Raw genomic sequence first — 16,756 nt, 5'->3', positions numbered from 1 at the left:
AATCAAAAAGGGAGAAATTGTTAGAATTTTCCTCAATTTTTTCAACCGGCCAAATAAATAAAATTTCTTCAAACCGGCCAACAATTACAAGTTTTGAATATTTATTCTAAATAATCAAAAATAGAGAAATTGTTAGAAAAATTAAGTAAGTTAATTTTAAACCGGCCAACGATTACAAGTTTTGAATATTTATTCTAAATAATCAAAAAGGGAGAAATTGTTAGAAAATAATTGTTAGAACTTATGAAAAGTTTAATGAATAGATAAATTAAGTTCAAATAAAAATGTTAAACCGCTAAGTCATATCAAGTATATTAATTGGTTTAAATATAACAAGAAGGTGTTGTAGCGTAGTGGTAACACCCCTGCTTGTGTCATATAGGTGACCAGGGATCAAATCTCACCGACTGCAAATAGCTATTTCAGGGTAAGATCGGCTCGGCAATGTATACAGTAGGTAGCTGTCAGACATGCTTGTCCAAATCCAGAAGCAATCTCCAGAAAACAGTTAGCTGTCAGGCAAGCTTATCCAAGCTCTCTAGCAAATCTCTGAAACAGGCGGCCGGTGCATGCATGTCTGCCAGATGTCCAAATTAGCAAAGCATGCACGCCACCTGAACCTGGTCGGTGCATGCATGTCTGCTATGTGTTCAAAATGATCTGTCCAAGAGGAAAGGCGTGCAAGTCCCTTGATCATTACCGGCTTCAAATGACCAATCAAGAGGAGAGAGAAAATTATGACCGTTGTCATATTTTCTCTATAAATAGAAGCCAATGGTGCCGAAGATACATACGCGTGAGATCACTACGAAGAGGCATATACAAGAGAGAAGCAACAGAAACATAAGATCTTACGCATAGTGATTGAAATTCTGAAAGTGTTTGTGTATTGTGTGTATTTTACCAAGTGTAAAAAGTATTGTATTACATCATTGTGAGTGGTGTAACCGACGAGCTTTTACTCGTTCAGATTGTGTGTTGTGGTGTGTAATATTCCGTAGTGAATATCTTTCTCACTGTTTGAGAAGAAGGGGTGACGTAGGAGATTAAACTCCGAACATCCATAAAATCCTGTCTCGTGTTCTTTACTTTCATGTTCTAGCTTACTCACTCAAACTTAACCGAAACATCTAAACCTAGATAACTAATATATTCCTAAACCAAATCGGTTCTCTCCTTAAATCGATATCTCCTAAATAACCTCCAAACCGAACTGTGTGTGTTGCTTCAAGTTGAAACAAACCATTTCTGCACTTGAACTCGGTTCAAGAGGTTTGTGACAGTTTGTGTAGTGTTAAAAAGCGGTTCTAGTCTTTAACCGGACTATTACCAATAGTGTGTGTTGTTGTGTAAGCGTTCACCCTTAGAAACCGGAACCCCGGTCCTCCAAAGGCGATCCCGATCCTAACATTATGTATCGATGATTTGCACAAGACTAGACATAGCAAATGTAGTGGGAGTTGTTAGTAGATTCATGAGTAACCCGAGTACACAACATTATGAAGTAGAAAGTGAATACTACGATACTTAAAATGAAGTATGAGTCTCGCTTTGTGTTTTTGAAAGTTTAATTTGGGTTTGGAAGAATATGTTTATGTTGACAATGGTTGTGATGTTGATAGTAGAAAGAGCACAACATGATACATTTATACTCTATGAGTTATTACAATTAGTTGGGTTTTAAAATTGCAGAAAATTGTTATTCTTTTTAGTTGCGATGCAGAGTATGTTGCTGTGATAGAGACTGCTAATGAGATGATGTGGTTGCAACACTTTTTGCGAGAATTGGGTCAAGACTACGAGGGAAGTGTGTTGCGATGCGACAATCAAAGTGTCATTCATTTGGCAAAAATCCAGTTTATCATGGCATGACAAAACATATACAGGTTCGTTATCATTTCATCCGATCAACTTTAGAAGATAGAGTGTTAGCTTTTGAGAAGATTCGCGGGAGTGAGAATCCATCTGATATGCTGACGAAAGTTGTGGCAAATGAGAAACTGAAGTTGTGTGCAACTTCAGTTGCTCTTCTTCGTTAAGACACCGGATGGAAAACCGCTATCAATCGATAGATGATGAAATTAGTCTCCAAGTGGGAGATTGTTGAGTTATGGAGCTTACACTTATAATAAACTCTATTAATTAGAATTTATTATATTTGTATTTGAGTTTGGGTTTGAGCTTGACCTGACCAAGAGTTATTTAGGTTTTATTACCTGAATGTTTACTCTATAACTATGTTATTATTAAGGGTTTACATTAATAAGACATAATTTTAGAGAGATAAAGAGTGAGACAAAAACTTTGTATTTATTTTTCTTAATAGTGAAATTTGGTGACGACTGAAGTGGATGTAGCTCATTTGAGTGAACCACTATAAATATGTGTCTTCTTGTGTTCTTTTTTTTCTTGCATTTTTACAAATCGTTTTAAACAGGTCGGATTTGGGGGATCCAAATCCTAACCGTTCTTAACTTGCACATTAGAAATCCCATGAAAAACATAGTATTCTTATCCCCAACTCTAAGACAAATAACCCTACTAGTTGGCGAGCCCCAATTTTCACGTCCTTACACACAAATCACTAACCATGTGAATTCGAGAACTCCTCAATCCTATCAATAATATTAATCTGATTACATAAGGCCTTGATCTTGGCACAAATTATAGCATAGTCTCCCACGAATCAACTTTTAAGGAGTTTTTGAAGGTTTCTTAATTTCAAAAAAAAATAATTGATGGGGAGCTCGTTAACATTTGACTCACCCACCAAAATTACACACGCGATATGAAATCATTCATAATTAACCACTTATTCTCGAACCTGAAAACACAATTTTTCATTATCATCACCTTCGTTCTAACAAGATCGAATGATGGCCTAAACAACTGTATGGAAGAAACCTTCTGAAAGATATTAGTCACCCTTTGAAAGATGGATTAGATAACAAAACATTTGTCGATATGGGAATGACAATGTCCACTCCTCTCATTACCTCTCCTAAAAGTAAACTATTCGCATTCTAAGGTGGATCAATGAGTTCGAGATTCTCAATAGTCTTATAAAACTCACGCATAAGGCTCGTGAGCCTAATGACCCCTTTCTTTTTAGATGAGATCTAACTTCGTTTATATCATCTGCAACGACAATAGGTAAGTCCTAGAGACTAGCTACATTTGAAATCTCATTAAAAAACTCCATTATAAATTGTGGGAGAATCGACCCATATACCACATGTATCACTAATCGAAAGTTGTTCCCCAATTTCTCAATTGAACGCTAACTGAGTATTTATTAAAGTTATCAACAATTTTCTCATATAGGTTCTCATTCCATGACACCAAAATCCCACGTGACGCCCCTATAGAATTAAGGGTCTCACATACATTCGTCAATTACAAAAATCCTTAACAATCCACTAGTTTCTATGTCGAATATTTGTCTCGCTAAAACAATATATACTACACTTAAGAGTTCCAGAACGGACTTACTTCAACATATTTTTTATACTATCATTTATCTCATAAATATTTAATGCAATAATCTTTCCAATCATTATAAATATATATTTTAAATAAAGAATTGCATAAAAAAATATAGTAAATGATACAAAATAATATATCTAAATGATGTTAAATAATATGTCAAATTTATAAAACTTAAATCTAATAGTTTTTTTTTTAATAATCATGCTTTTAAAGTGACTCAATTTATTTGAATTCGATAAGTGATAAAATAGAGTCGAAAAATCTCTATAAAATATTTTATATCGAATAAAATTTATTTATGTCTATAGGTAAGTAAACAATTCTAGAAAATATCGATATCAAATGCTAATTATGTATATCAAGATCTGATTAATTTATCTCTTTTTGTGTAAAAATGAGATGGACAAATCATTGTAATTATAGTTTTTATTAGTTCAGGTTTTCCCCCATTTATTATTATATATTACATGATGAAACAAAACAATTATTGTCAAAATTTTGATCAATTTTCATGACACCATGAGTGGAAGTTGGGTGCATAACAGTGGTAGTATATTCTTTACTCTATCAAAGTTTATCTTTAAACAATGGATTTATATATGAAATATAAAATATTCTGGTAGTAATAGACTTTTATACAATCTTATTTTACTCTAATATGACTTGGAAGAACTTGCTGCTGCTACCATTGATGAACCTCTCACAGAAACTTTAACTACAGCCACTACACTTGTATGCCTCTGTTCTGGGCTCAGTCTATTCCTTTCCATATTTTTACTGCATTCTTCTTCTTCCTCTATTTGAACTCCCACATAATATGCTATCTGCATAACAAACATGATGTTTCACCGTTACAGAAAAAGGCTAAAAGTTTGCACAAATGTTGAATCAGAAAACATTACCTTTCCTGTCGCATTCCGAACAGGCGAGATATGAAGCAAGTTCCAAAACGAACTTCCATCCTTCCTGAATCAGTACATAAGAACAACAAGAATATGCATTTTTATGTCTCTGGATCTAAATCTAAATCCAAACCACCATTCAACAACTTAACATAACCTAACCTGTAGTTTAGGATTCGAACTGTACATGGTCTAGCTGCTTCAATGCTTTCCTTTATCTGCATTGCAACAAAAATCAAACTAAGCACCAGTTTCCTTTCTTTTCACTATCAGCATAATTACACTCACCTGGTTTGTAATAGCAAAATCTGTATATTCCCCACATAAAAATCTACAATTTCTCCCCAAAACTTGATGTCTATCATATCCTATATTCATAATAGGATAGAAATCATCATCTTCTTCATTGATATCAAATTCAAATAATAGCAGCTAGCACCCCACCTACCTGTAAGCTGTAAGAAGGCATCACTTGCATATACAATTGGCATATCTTCTAAATGTGGATTCGTCCTGTAAGTAAACACACCAATTTCCAATTGAAACATATAAACACACAAGAAAGATAGGCTGATGGAGAATAACTCACAATACAAAACTTTGTTTGATTCTACCAAGACTTATATTTAATGATGAAGGAAAGCCTGTCTCTGATGATATGCAGGATTTCCTACTACAAACCAATCTCCCGGTTAACTCACTGTAATGGGTCAACACTGACAGTATGTTGCTCACGGCTGATATGGCTTTCCTCTTCTCCAGTTCCCCTGCTTCATATGGACCATCATCGTCCATCTCCATTTCTGAAACCCAAGATTGATTGGTTTTCATTTTTTTGTCCATAAGTAAATCACAAGTTAGTTAGTTCTGAATTAAGAAAAACCTCTATCATCTGAATCAACAGCAGCGAAGGACCGACTGTCCAATTCTGCAATGGAGCCAGAGTCGCCAACGTCCCTCCGGCAATAACCACGGACAGTTTCAGAAAACCCATATCCATATCCATCTTCACTGAAAGTAACCCCACTACTCCATGACCTTCTCTGCTGCGCCTTTTTTAAAATAGGAACATGAACGGATAGGAAATGAATTACAGTCCCATCTTCTTTGCTGAAAACAGGGCACATATGGAAAAGCATAGAGAAGGGTCTCCCGTCTTTACGGTAATTCAATATACTTATTTGCAGTGTCTTCTCAAACCTAACTGCCTCTCGAATCTCCAATACCGATCTCCGACAAGTCATGGGACCTTGAAACATCCTGCCGTTCCTACCCACAACTTCTTCCTTTCGATAACCACACATCTTTAAGAAGCCGCGAGACGCGAACACGATTGGATGGCCGGAGATTGAAGGATCGGTGATGGTGAAACAGTCAGGCATTTCATCGAGTACCTCTCGTGCCCAGAAAGAGTAGCGTGAATCAAACGATTGATGAATCGTATTCAATTGCGATTCCATGGTAATTGAAGTAACAAGATCCTGCTTTGCACTGATATTATGAAACCCAATCCCATGTGGGTAGACTGTAAACTCTGGTTCGAGATGAAATGCTGATTAGATTAGAAGAAACCATCCATGGGAAGATTGAGCTGAATACAGACAACAGCAAAATGGATTCCAAAGAAGAAATTAATCAAATAATCAATCAAGATTCTTTCTTTTTTTAAATGTTTTAGTTGAAGAAGATCATCGCTACTGTTAATTAAGCTATGAACTGGAGTGAACATAGAAATCTACAGATACCCATCAATCATTTCTTGTGGATTATACACAGAAAAAATTCGTGAAAGCTGCAAATTGCAAGACGGAAGCAATGGCAATCACATTTTTTATTTTATTTATAATATTTTAGAATAAAAATATATTATTCCAATTTTTTTAAAAGATTGTTATATATACACAAACGATAAAAATATATATAAAATAATTTTAAAAAAATAAAATAATAATATGTAATATGTATTCGTTATTTAGTTTTTTAATAAATAACGAATAATATATTAAAATAAAAAATGCTCTCATTCTACATTTTATTTACTTCATAAATAATTTATCTTCTCACATATCTCATTACATATTTTTTTCAATAAATTTAATAAAAAATAATAATAATATATATTTATTGTTTAAATTTTTAATAAATCATGAATAATATATTAAAATAAAAAAATGTTCTCATCTAATTAATATATATATATATATATATATATATATATATATATATATATATATATATTAGTTACATAAACTCGATAAATTAATACTAGATTATTTAATAAACTCTCGATTATTTAATAAACTCTCTAAGATAATATTTGTCGCCGCAGAGATAAAGTGTTAAATTAATAATTCCCTAAAATTATAAGATAATACATTTTTGATAATTTTTTAGACTCCATATAAAATATAAATTAATAATTCTTTATATATAGCATATTACTCTCCATACCCTCCATTTCAACATATCCACTCTCTCTGCCGAAAATTTTTAATTCCATATTTTGCTTTGAACTTTCCCAGCCAACAAATTTGTGCCTCCCCACCTTAAAATAAAAAAATTATATATATTTGACATGTAACTCTTAATGAAAATGAGATTAGATTAGGTGATCAAAACCCTGGCCTCACCTTTAGTTTTAATTTATATATTATATTTTAAAATATAATAAAAACTAATATAATTTATATCTATATAATTTATCTTTAAACTAATTCATAATTATATTATTTTAATTTTAAATATAATTTTATTAAAATAATAATTATTAATATTTTATTTTATACTAACAATATTTTCTAATATACAAATATTTATAATAACACATGAATTTTAATTAATATATAAATAAGATTTATTTATATAAATAAAGTATAATTTTTTTTATATAAAATAATGTAAATCATATAATAATACTATTTATTTTAAAATTATATTTATATAATAATTATACATTATTTTTTTTATTTATTTCAATATAATTAATAAGGGTAAAATATAAAAATTAAAATAATAACAGTGTTTTATATTTTTTAATTTTAAACTAATTCAAAAATTTATAAAAAAAATATAAATTAATATTAATTTTAAACTAATTCAAAATTTTATAAAAAAAAATATAAATTAATATTAATAAACAAGTTAAAATAGTTATATTGGTTTGATTCAGTATTTAAATAAAGAATTTGATATATTATTTTTATATGTATTAATATTCTATAATCGAGTGTTTGTTCACATTATATGTGTTTATCACGTTTTTTTCTTTATTTTTGTTCTTATTTATATTTTTTATTTTTTTTATATTCTCATAAAACTAGGCTGAAAATTAGATTTTTATATTTTTTTTATAATTAGTTTTTTATGAATTTGTTTTTGTGTTGCATTTAATAAAAAATTTATTGGAAATTACAAGTGAGTTGTTACTTTGCCTACAAAGAGGAGATCAAAATATAGTTCAAGCTATGTCCATGATCGCGAGTTTAAAGTTTAGAGAAGATGGATGGCATGATATTTTGGACCAAGTTAACAATTTTTGTCAATTACACTCGATCTCAAATACTTGATATGAATGAACATATGATAATTGATAACAATGGTAGCCAGAGAGGAAAAAAGGGAACTCATCACTAATCTTCATCATTATCGTGTGAAAATATTTTATCAGGTATAACAAATATTATTTCTTATCTATTAATAGTTATTATTTATTATTTAATGATAGGTTCTTGACTTGATTATTCAAGAAATGAATAATCATTTTTCAGAAGTTAATACAGAATTACTTGGCTGCATATCATGACTTCATCCCAAAAATTCATTCTCCCAATTTGATATTCGTAAACTCATTCGTCATGTAAAGTTTACGAATATCAAATTGTGAGAATGAATTTCTAGGATGAAGACATGATATACAGCCAAGTAATCATGTATTAACTTTTGAAAAACGATTATTCATTTCTTGCATAATCAAGTCAACAGCCTAGCATTAAATAATAAATAATAAATAATAACTATTAATAGATAATAAATAATATTTGTTATACCTGATAAAAGATTTCCACACGATAATGATGAAGATTAGTGATGAGTTCTCCTTTTCCTCTCCGCGTACCATTGCTATCAATTATTATATGCTCATTCATATCAAGTATTGAGATCGAGTGTAATTGAAAAAATGTGTTAACTTGGTCCAAAATATCATGTCATCCATCTTCTCTAAATTTTTGTAATTGATTTTTCGAACTCACGATCAAGGACATGACTTGAATTATATTTTGATCTTCTCTTTGTAGGCAAAGTGACAACTCACTTGTAATTTCCAATAAAATTTTCATCAAATGCAACACAAAAACAAATTCATAAAAAACTAACTATATAAAAAAAATATAAAAATCTAATTTAATAGATTTCACCTAATTTTATGATAATATAAAAAAAATAAAAAATATAAATAAGAACAAAAATACAAAAACCTGATAAACACATTTATTAAGTGAATAGATTATAGAATATTAATGCATATAAAAATAATATATCAAATTCTTTATTTAAATACCAAACCAAACCAATGCAACTATTTTAACAACTATTTTAACTTGTTTATTAATATTAATTTATATTTTATTATAAAATTTTAAAATAGTTTAAAATTAAGAAATATAAAACAATATTATTATTTTAATTTTTATATTTTACTTAATTTGTATTATTAATTATATTAAAATAAATAAAAAATAATGTATGATTATTATATAAATATAATTTTAAAATAAATAATATTATTATATGATTTACATTATTTTATATAAAAAAATTTATACTTTATTTATATAAATAAATCTTATTTATATATTAATTAAAATTTATGAATTATTATAAATATTTGTATATTAAAAAATATTATTAATATAAAATAAAATATTAATAATTATTATTTTAATAAAATTATATTTAAAATTAAAATAATATAATTATGAATTAATTCATAGATAAATACTATATTAGTTTTTATTATATTTTAAAATATAATAAATAAATTAAAACTAAATGTGAGGCCAAGGTTGGTTACAAAGCTAACTGGATTAAGAGTTACATGTCAAATATATATATATATATATATATATATATATATATATATATATATATATATATATATATAATTTTGAATTAAGAGTTACATGTCAAACATATATATATAATTTTTTATTCTAAGGTATGTCAAACATATATATATAATTTTTTATTCTAAGGTTGGGGGAGGCCCGGACCCCTAGTAGGTCTGTCACTGCCCCGAAAAAACATTTATGAGTTCGCCACTAGATATAATTCAAAGAAAAAAAAAAAAGACGGCATACTTTAAAGGAATGAAAAGAAGAAAATGTATTATTCTAAGAAGATTTAAGTATTATTTTTTACCATTTTCAAATAATCAATCATTATCAGACATAATCATTTGTTTCAAATCCTAACTTTTTAAAATTAAAATAATAACTAAACTTAATAATTTATTTTTTATTAATAACACCAAACTTATTAAATTATTTTTGTAATATTGTCTAATAAAGTAATTTATTTGAGTCAAATGTGTAAAATAATTTTAAAATATTCTAAATATATAGTTAGAAAATTATTTATTCTAAAATATCACATGGTTCAACAATCTTCATATGTTATTAAAATATTTTAATTTTTTTTATATTTTTTTTATAAAAAGTATATATAATATTAGTACTATAATTAATAATACATTATATAAAATATAACCAACACTAAGGACTGTTTTAGTTCAAAGAAGAGAATTTGAATAAAAATAAGATTGATAAATGTACTAAATGAGAATGAAAGTGAATATTTATTGTTGTTTGATTAAGATATGAGAATTATTAGTATTACGAATGATAATGTTTAGTTTGCTTATAATCTAACAAATAGCTTTGTAACTTTTCCGAAACAAATATAATCTTTGAAAAAAAACTTTAAATTCGATAAGTGGATTCCAAAACAAATAGCTTCATAACTAGATTACCCACTGAGAAGAAAGGCACAACCAACAACATCACAAAACACATACATGGAAGCTGAGGTATTGGTTGAACAGAAGCTTGTTAACAAAGAAAGACAAAAATACACTCTTCTTAAACCCCACATACATATATTGTATATAGATCACAAACAAAATACCTGATGTCTCAGTCACAATTAGCTCGATAGATTTGCTGTGTGCTTCGTCTTTGTTTGATAGAGCTCTCTAAAAACTTCAACACACTAACCATTTCTGCTGGAAGGTGCTCCTTTCTGTACAAGGACATACACATTTAGCGAGCCAGTTCCATTCTATATAGAGCCACCATTTGACACTGATAATGACAGTCTAGTTTTACCTGTAGAATTCAGAAAACAGGTGCTTATGTCATCTAATGTAAGCAAGCAATTTGATCACCTGCATTTCATAAAAGATACAGTTGTGTCAGATATCTCACATTTAATAACACAACTTAGATAGACATGGATTCATAATTTTTTCATCTGGATCTGTATTCAGATCCACATCCAAAATTGTACATTGTATGAAATAAGCATATACCTTCTCAAGTGTCTCTTCTATAGCTTCATCGCTCAATTTTTCACTCCCACCTTTCTTCAAAATATTATCACAAAACGAGGCCAGAAGTTCAGCGCTCAAGCTTCCACCAACAGCCTTGTTGCAGAAGATCTCAAAAGCCTCTTTCAGCGCCTAAATATAGAGTACATAGATTTTAGTGAAGGTTTTATCAAAAGAAACAATCAAGGGAAACTTTAGCTCATACCTTGTGGAAAATATTGCGGTTTATAAAACAGTCTTTTACACACGACTTATGTCATTCAAACAAATACATACTTTATCACATAACAACTTTATTAAAACTAAATAACAAAGTCTCTAGAAGCCTAACATGTTAGTCCAGTGCAAACACTTCGATTCTCAGTTCATCCTTGAGGTTCTTGCTTGAATGAAGTAAGAACCATAAGGATGGACGGACAGCCGAAGTGATGGAACTGAACTATCATCTCACACTTTAAAGACTTTGTTTCTTTTGTAAAAGCAGACTTTAACTAAATAAGAAAGAAGGGATTGGTAAACATTATTCGTTGAGACTTTTTTTGAAAGATCTAACACTAAAGTTGTTAGGATTGAAGATTGATAGATTATAAAGGAAAGCGTTTTCATAGAGAAGTTGTTGTCTAAGGTTATTAACTTATTATTAAGCAAAAAAAAGATTCTACTTGAATGTTTTAAAGTAAATGAATACCAATCCTTTGAGTCCTGTTTCAACAACTCAAGGATCTATATAATTTAAAATTTTAAGAAAGTAAGCATGTCATAAAAACTCTATTTACGATAGATAAACAAAATTTTTATGTCCTGAATCAATACATAATTTGTCCTAAATCAATGCATAAGAACAAGAAGAATATGCATTTTTATGTCTCTAGATCTCAATCCAAAGAACCATTCAACAATCTTACCTAACCTAACCTGTAGTTTAGGATTCGAAGTGTACATGGTCTAGCTGCTTCAATGCTTTCCTTTATCTGCATTGCAACAATAATCAAACTAAAAACCCATTTCGTTTCTTTTTCAGTATATGTATAGTTAGATTCACCTGGTTTGTAAAAGCAAAATCTGTATATTCCCCACATTAAAATCTCAGGTTTCGCCCCAAAACTTGGTGTCTGTCATATCCTATAAAGATAATAAGATAGAATCATCATTTCTTCATTGAAATCGAAATCAAATTCAAATAATACCAGCAAACACCGCCTACCAGTAAGCTGTAAGAAGGCATCACTTGCATATACAATTTCTTCCACTGTTAGTCCAATCTCCCATTTCTCCTGAGCGCCTGCTTCATAGGGGACCATCATCGTCCATCTCCCCATTTCTACAAACCAAGATTAAAACTAAATAAGAAAGTCTCTACAAGCATGCCATGTTAGTCCAGTCCCACCACTTCGATTCTCAGTCCATACTTGAAGTTCATGCTTTAACAAAGCAGGAACTTCAAGTATGGTCTGACAGCCGAAGCGGTGGAACTGAACTATCATCTCACGCTTTAAAGACTTTGTTTCTTTTGTAAAAGCTGACTTTAACTAAATAAGAAAGAAGGGATTGGTAAACATTATTCGTTGAGACGAAAAAGAATGTTAAATTGTTTTTTATTGAAAGATCTAACACTAAAGTTGTTAGGATTGAAGATTGATAGCTTATAAAGGAAAGCGCTTTCATAGAGAAGTTGTTGTCTAAGGTTATTATTAAGCAAAAAAAGATTCTACTTGAATGTTTAAAGTAAATGAATACCAATCCTTTGAGTCTTGTTTCAACAACTCAAGGATCTATATAATTTAAAATTTTAAGAAAGTAAGCATGTCATAAAAACTCTATTTACGATAGATAAACAAAAATTTTATGTCCTGAATCAATACATAATTTGTCCTAAATCAATGCATAAGAACAAGAAGAATATGCATTTTTATGTCTCTGGATCTCAATCCAAAGCACCATTCAACAATCTAACCTAACCTAACTGTAGTTTAGGATTCGAAGTGTACATGGTCTAGCTACTTCAATGTTTTCCTTTATCTGCATTGCAACAATAATCAAACTAAAAACCCATTTCGTTTCTTTTTCAGTATAAGTATAGTTAGATTCACCTGGTCTGTAAAAGCAAAATCTGTATATTCCTCACATTAAAATCTCAGGTTTCGCCCCAAAACTTGGTGTCTGTCATATCCTATAAAGATAATAAGATAGAAATCATCATCTCTTCATTGAAATCAAAATCAAAATCAAATTCAAATAATAGCAGCAAACATCGCCTACCAGTAAGCTGTAAGAAGGCAACACTTGCATTTACAATTTCTTCCACTGTTAGTCCAATCTCCCATTTCTCCTGAGCGCCTGTTTCATAGGGACCATCATCGTCCATCTCCCCATTTCTACAAACCAAGATTAAAACTAAATAAGAAAGTCTCTACAGGCATGCCATGTTAGTCCAGTCCCACCACTTCGATTCTCAGTCCATACTTGAAGTTCATGCTTTAACAAAGCAGGAACTTCATGTATGGTCTGACAACCGAAGCGGTGGAATTGAACTATCATCTCACGCTTTAAAGACTTTGTTTCTTTTGTAAAAGCTGACTTTAACTAAATAAGAAAGAATGGTTTCGTAAACATTATTCATTGAGACGAAATAAAATGTTAAATTGGTTTTTATTGAAAGATCTAACAGCAAAAAGAATTATACTTGAATGATTTAAAGTAAAGTAAATGCTATAAGACCTGAATACCAATCATTTTAGTGTTGTTGTTTCCCCTATAATCATGTCTTACATTATAGATAACAAAGAGAGAAACACAAGAGTTGAAACCTTTAATCATGTCTTACATTGATATACCCACAAATCTCTTTGCCGACCCAACTGGGTTTATTACTACCCAGAATTCATAGATGAGGAAAGAGACCTGAAGGAAGGGGATGCTAGAGATTCTACCGCAACTTGGTCTCGATCTAATCTTCCGCCGTCATCAATAAGTGAAACCCTATCTCCAAACCGCACTTGGTCTCGATCATCATCGCTGAATTCGTCGTCATCGTCTTCTTCTTTCTAATGGAAGTGATTTCATCAGAAGCGTGCGTAGGCTTAGAATTAGAAAAAAACGAGAAGCAGGTGGGCTTATATAGAGAATTTAAAAACAAAACCAAACAGAATCTCAAAAATTTAAGGCATATTATTTTGTTTTTAAAAACATGGTCAACAACATCAATAACAACACAAGTAAAATTTCCATATTTTTTTCTACTTTATTTAATAAAATAACTGTTTTAAATTAAATTTAAAAACAACAAACAAAACAAAATCTCATAAATTTTAAGACATATTATTTTATTTTTAAGTCAATATCAATAACAATAACCTTAAATAAGTTAGTTTGATTGTGAGATTTATACACATGTTGATTGAATTCATATAAGATATTAATAGTTTTAATTAATTAAATTAATTGAATATCAATTCAACAAAACCCTTTATCATCTAAATCTATAGTAGCGAATGACCCGGTCTCCCCGACAAAGTTTCAAAAAATCCATATCTATAGTTGTTCTTAAATTTATTATATTTCTTAATCATATATCAATTATTTAAATTATTCTAATATCATTTAATTGACTTAATATATTATCCAAATACTAAAATATTTTTTATTATAAATTATTTAGTTTATTCACTAAATATATATATATATATATATATACTTAATTTATTTATTTATAGTAATATGGAAATCTAATTTTACACTCTAAATAAATAAACTCTAGAGAAGTTGAAATGGTAAAAAAAATTCCACTCAAATAGTTTTTTTTTTAATATTGGAGGGTGTTTTGTTTTTCTTTTCGTCACTTAAATTTGAGTTGATGTTACATTTAATTCGGTTTAACATTATGTTAACTGGGTTAAGCTTTTTCGTCTCGGTCGGGTCACGGGTGTAGGGGAGAGTTCGATTTTCTCGATCGGAAATCGAATCCAAGTTGAGCCCTTTGTCGGACGTCAAGAATATCAAACTTCAGGTTTGATGTTTTTGATTGAGGTCATCGTCATTTAATCCAAAGGCATGGAGAATTTCGTCTGGTCCCTAGGATCATTTATATTAACATCATCCCGATATAACATCGTCTAATCCCTAGGCATTTGAATGATGTTCCATCTAAGTCAAACAATTTTGAAAAACTAAATGTTTTCAATTTTTAAGGTTTATTAAGTTTTTTAGATTTGTTACAACAGAAAACTTATAAATAATCTTATAATCGTTTTAAATCAAGAAATTGAACGATCAAGAAATATAAAAAATTGGTCGAACTGAAATATAAAAATTTTAATTTATAAATTGAATTACAATATGATTGGAAGCTTACTGTAAGTTAGAGAACACTCCTAAACTCTTTTAGAAACTTCGTGAATGTCTATATCTGAGCTTTAGAAGCCTTATACAAAGTTTCAAAATTTTCAAGAAAAATTTGAAAATTTTAATGTCGGATTTCTCTTGAAATGGATTGAGGGCTTGAGATTGTGTTCTTTACCTTCAATTTGCCTAGAAGGAGCTATTTATAGCCTCACAAGGTCGGTTGATCGACCAAGTGAACCGAATTTCAGACAAAACATCATTAATGACTTTTGTCTGTTCTTCATCAAGTTGATCAATATAAGAGATGATGAAGCCTATGATCTTAGGTTAAATGATCACCATGTTATGATGATCATTTCAATTTTCGAATCAGCCGTTTTGGTTGAGTATCAGCCGAGTTTCACTTTTGAAAAACCAAAAGTTTTGGTCGATGATGATGGTTGTTCGTTGCGAGGAAGAAGACAAACAAGAGGAGAAACGACGTTGTTTGCTTTCCCGCGTTTGGGCACTGAGGGAGTCTTAAACGGCGTCGTTTCTGGTCAAAGCGCGGACGCCTGGGCATTCTGTCTGCATTGAACGTTCTGATCATGTCTGGGCTAACGACATTGACATGCACATTAGTTGATCCAGTGTTGCGCGGGAGCGCTTCTCTTCTGTTGCATTTGGTCCTCTATTGTTAGTTAGAGGAAGCTTGGACACTTGCCGGGCGCTCATCCTATGACTGCAGGGTCCGCTGCACTCAACTCTCCTTTTGGTTGCATTATATATGCTTCTTTTTTTCAACTTTAACTCGTGTTTGAAATTGATTTTTTAAAATTGCTTTTTATTTTATCCATTGAACTTTGTTTTCAATCTACATACTATTTTTAATAAATATAATATTTATTTTATTTTTTATATTTTGGAGCTTTTTATAAATAATTTTGAGATAAATGGATACAATATTTATCTTAAATTATTTATTTTAATTTCTTTTGACCTCCTTAAAATTAATTTAAAATAAAATGAATATAACATTTATCTCAAATTATTTTATTTATTTTTATATTAATTGAGATTTAATTAGTAAGTAATTATCTCAAATCATTATTTAATCGGTTTAGGCTTTAATTTTAATTATCTTGATTTTATTTATTCAAAATAATCATTTTAAGACATATTATTTTATTTTTAAATATATGATCAACCCTCAACATCAATAACAACTTTTTTTTACACTCAAATTATATTAATTAAAATTAATTTATACAAATAAAATTTTCATATTTATTTCTTGTTTATCTTCTTCTTTATCTAATAAAATAACTGTTTTAAATTATTATTATAATGTTTTTATAATTAGCTAGATTATCTATATATATAATAATGCTTAATTTTTAAAGTGTTCGGATTGCCGGGTCGAGAGCTGTGGTTAATTTGG

The 16,756-nt window shown here is 29.5% G+C and overlaps 1 protein-coding gene and 1 long non-coding RNA gene across 2 annotated transcripts; both read right to left on the bottom strand.

The window, feature by feature from the left end:
* Positions 1 to 4,075: 4,075 nt before the first annotated feature.
* LOC124934342 (protein TWIN LOV 1-like) lies at positions 4,076 to 6,141 on the bottom strand. Its single transcript, XM_047474863.1, has 7 exons — positions 5,275 to 6,141; positions 4,981 to 5,194; positions 4,840 to 4,904; positions 4,680 to 4,759; positions 4,554 to 4,609; positions 4,392 to 4,455; positions 4,076 to 4,313 (listed from the first exon to the last, which is right to left on the bottom strand). Exons 1-7 carry the CDS (start codon positions 5,849 to 5,851, stop codon positions 4,143 to 4,145), a joined length of 1,227 nt encoding a protein of 408 aa, XP_047330819.1. The 5' UTR covers positions 5,852 to 6,141; the 3' UTR covers positions 4,076 to 4,142.
* Positions 6,142 to 10,774: 4,633 nt separating this feature from the next.
* LOC124936942 lies at positions 10,775 to 12,301 on the bottom strand. The gene is made up of 5 exons (XR_007099182.1): positions 12,200 to 12,301; positions 12,038 to 12,117; positions 11,901 to 11,966; positions 10,978 to 11,127; positions 10,775 to 10,833 (listed from the first exon to the last, which is right to left on the bottom strand). It is a non-coding gene; the product is annotated as an uncharacterized LOC124936942 (long non-coding RNA).
* Positions 12,302 to 16,756: the final 4,455 nt, after the last annotated feature.

This window comes from Impatiens glandulifera, chromosome 4, assembly GCF_907164915.1.
Source record: "Impatiens glandulifera chromosome 4, dImpGla2.1, whole genome shotgun sequence".
NCBI lineage: Eukaryota > Viridiplantae > Streptophyta > Magnoliopsida > Ericales > Balsaminaceae > Impatiens > Impatiens glandulifera.
Note: the sequence above shows the minus strand (reverse complement) of the source record. Positions and strands in the feature narration are given on the sequence as shown.

Coding starts and splice junctions, on each gene's coding strand:
- LOC124934342 (XM_047474863.1), bottom strand. CDS start 5,851: ATGGAATCGCAATTGAATACGATTCATCAATCGTTTGATTCACGCTAC. Junction 4,610..4,679: donor ATTTTGCTATTACAAACCAG/GTGAGTGTAATT, acceptor GTTGCAATGCAG/ATAAAGGAAAGCATTGAAGC. Junction 4,314..4,391: donor TTCGGAATGCGACAGGAAAG/GTAATGTTTTCT, acceptor TTTGTTATGCAG/ATAGCATATTATGTGGGAGT.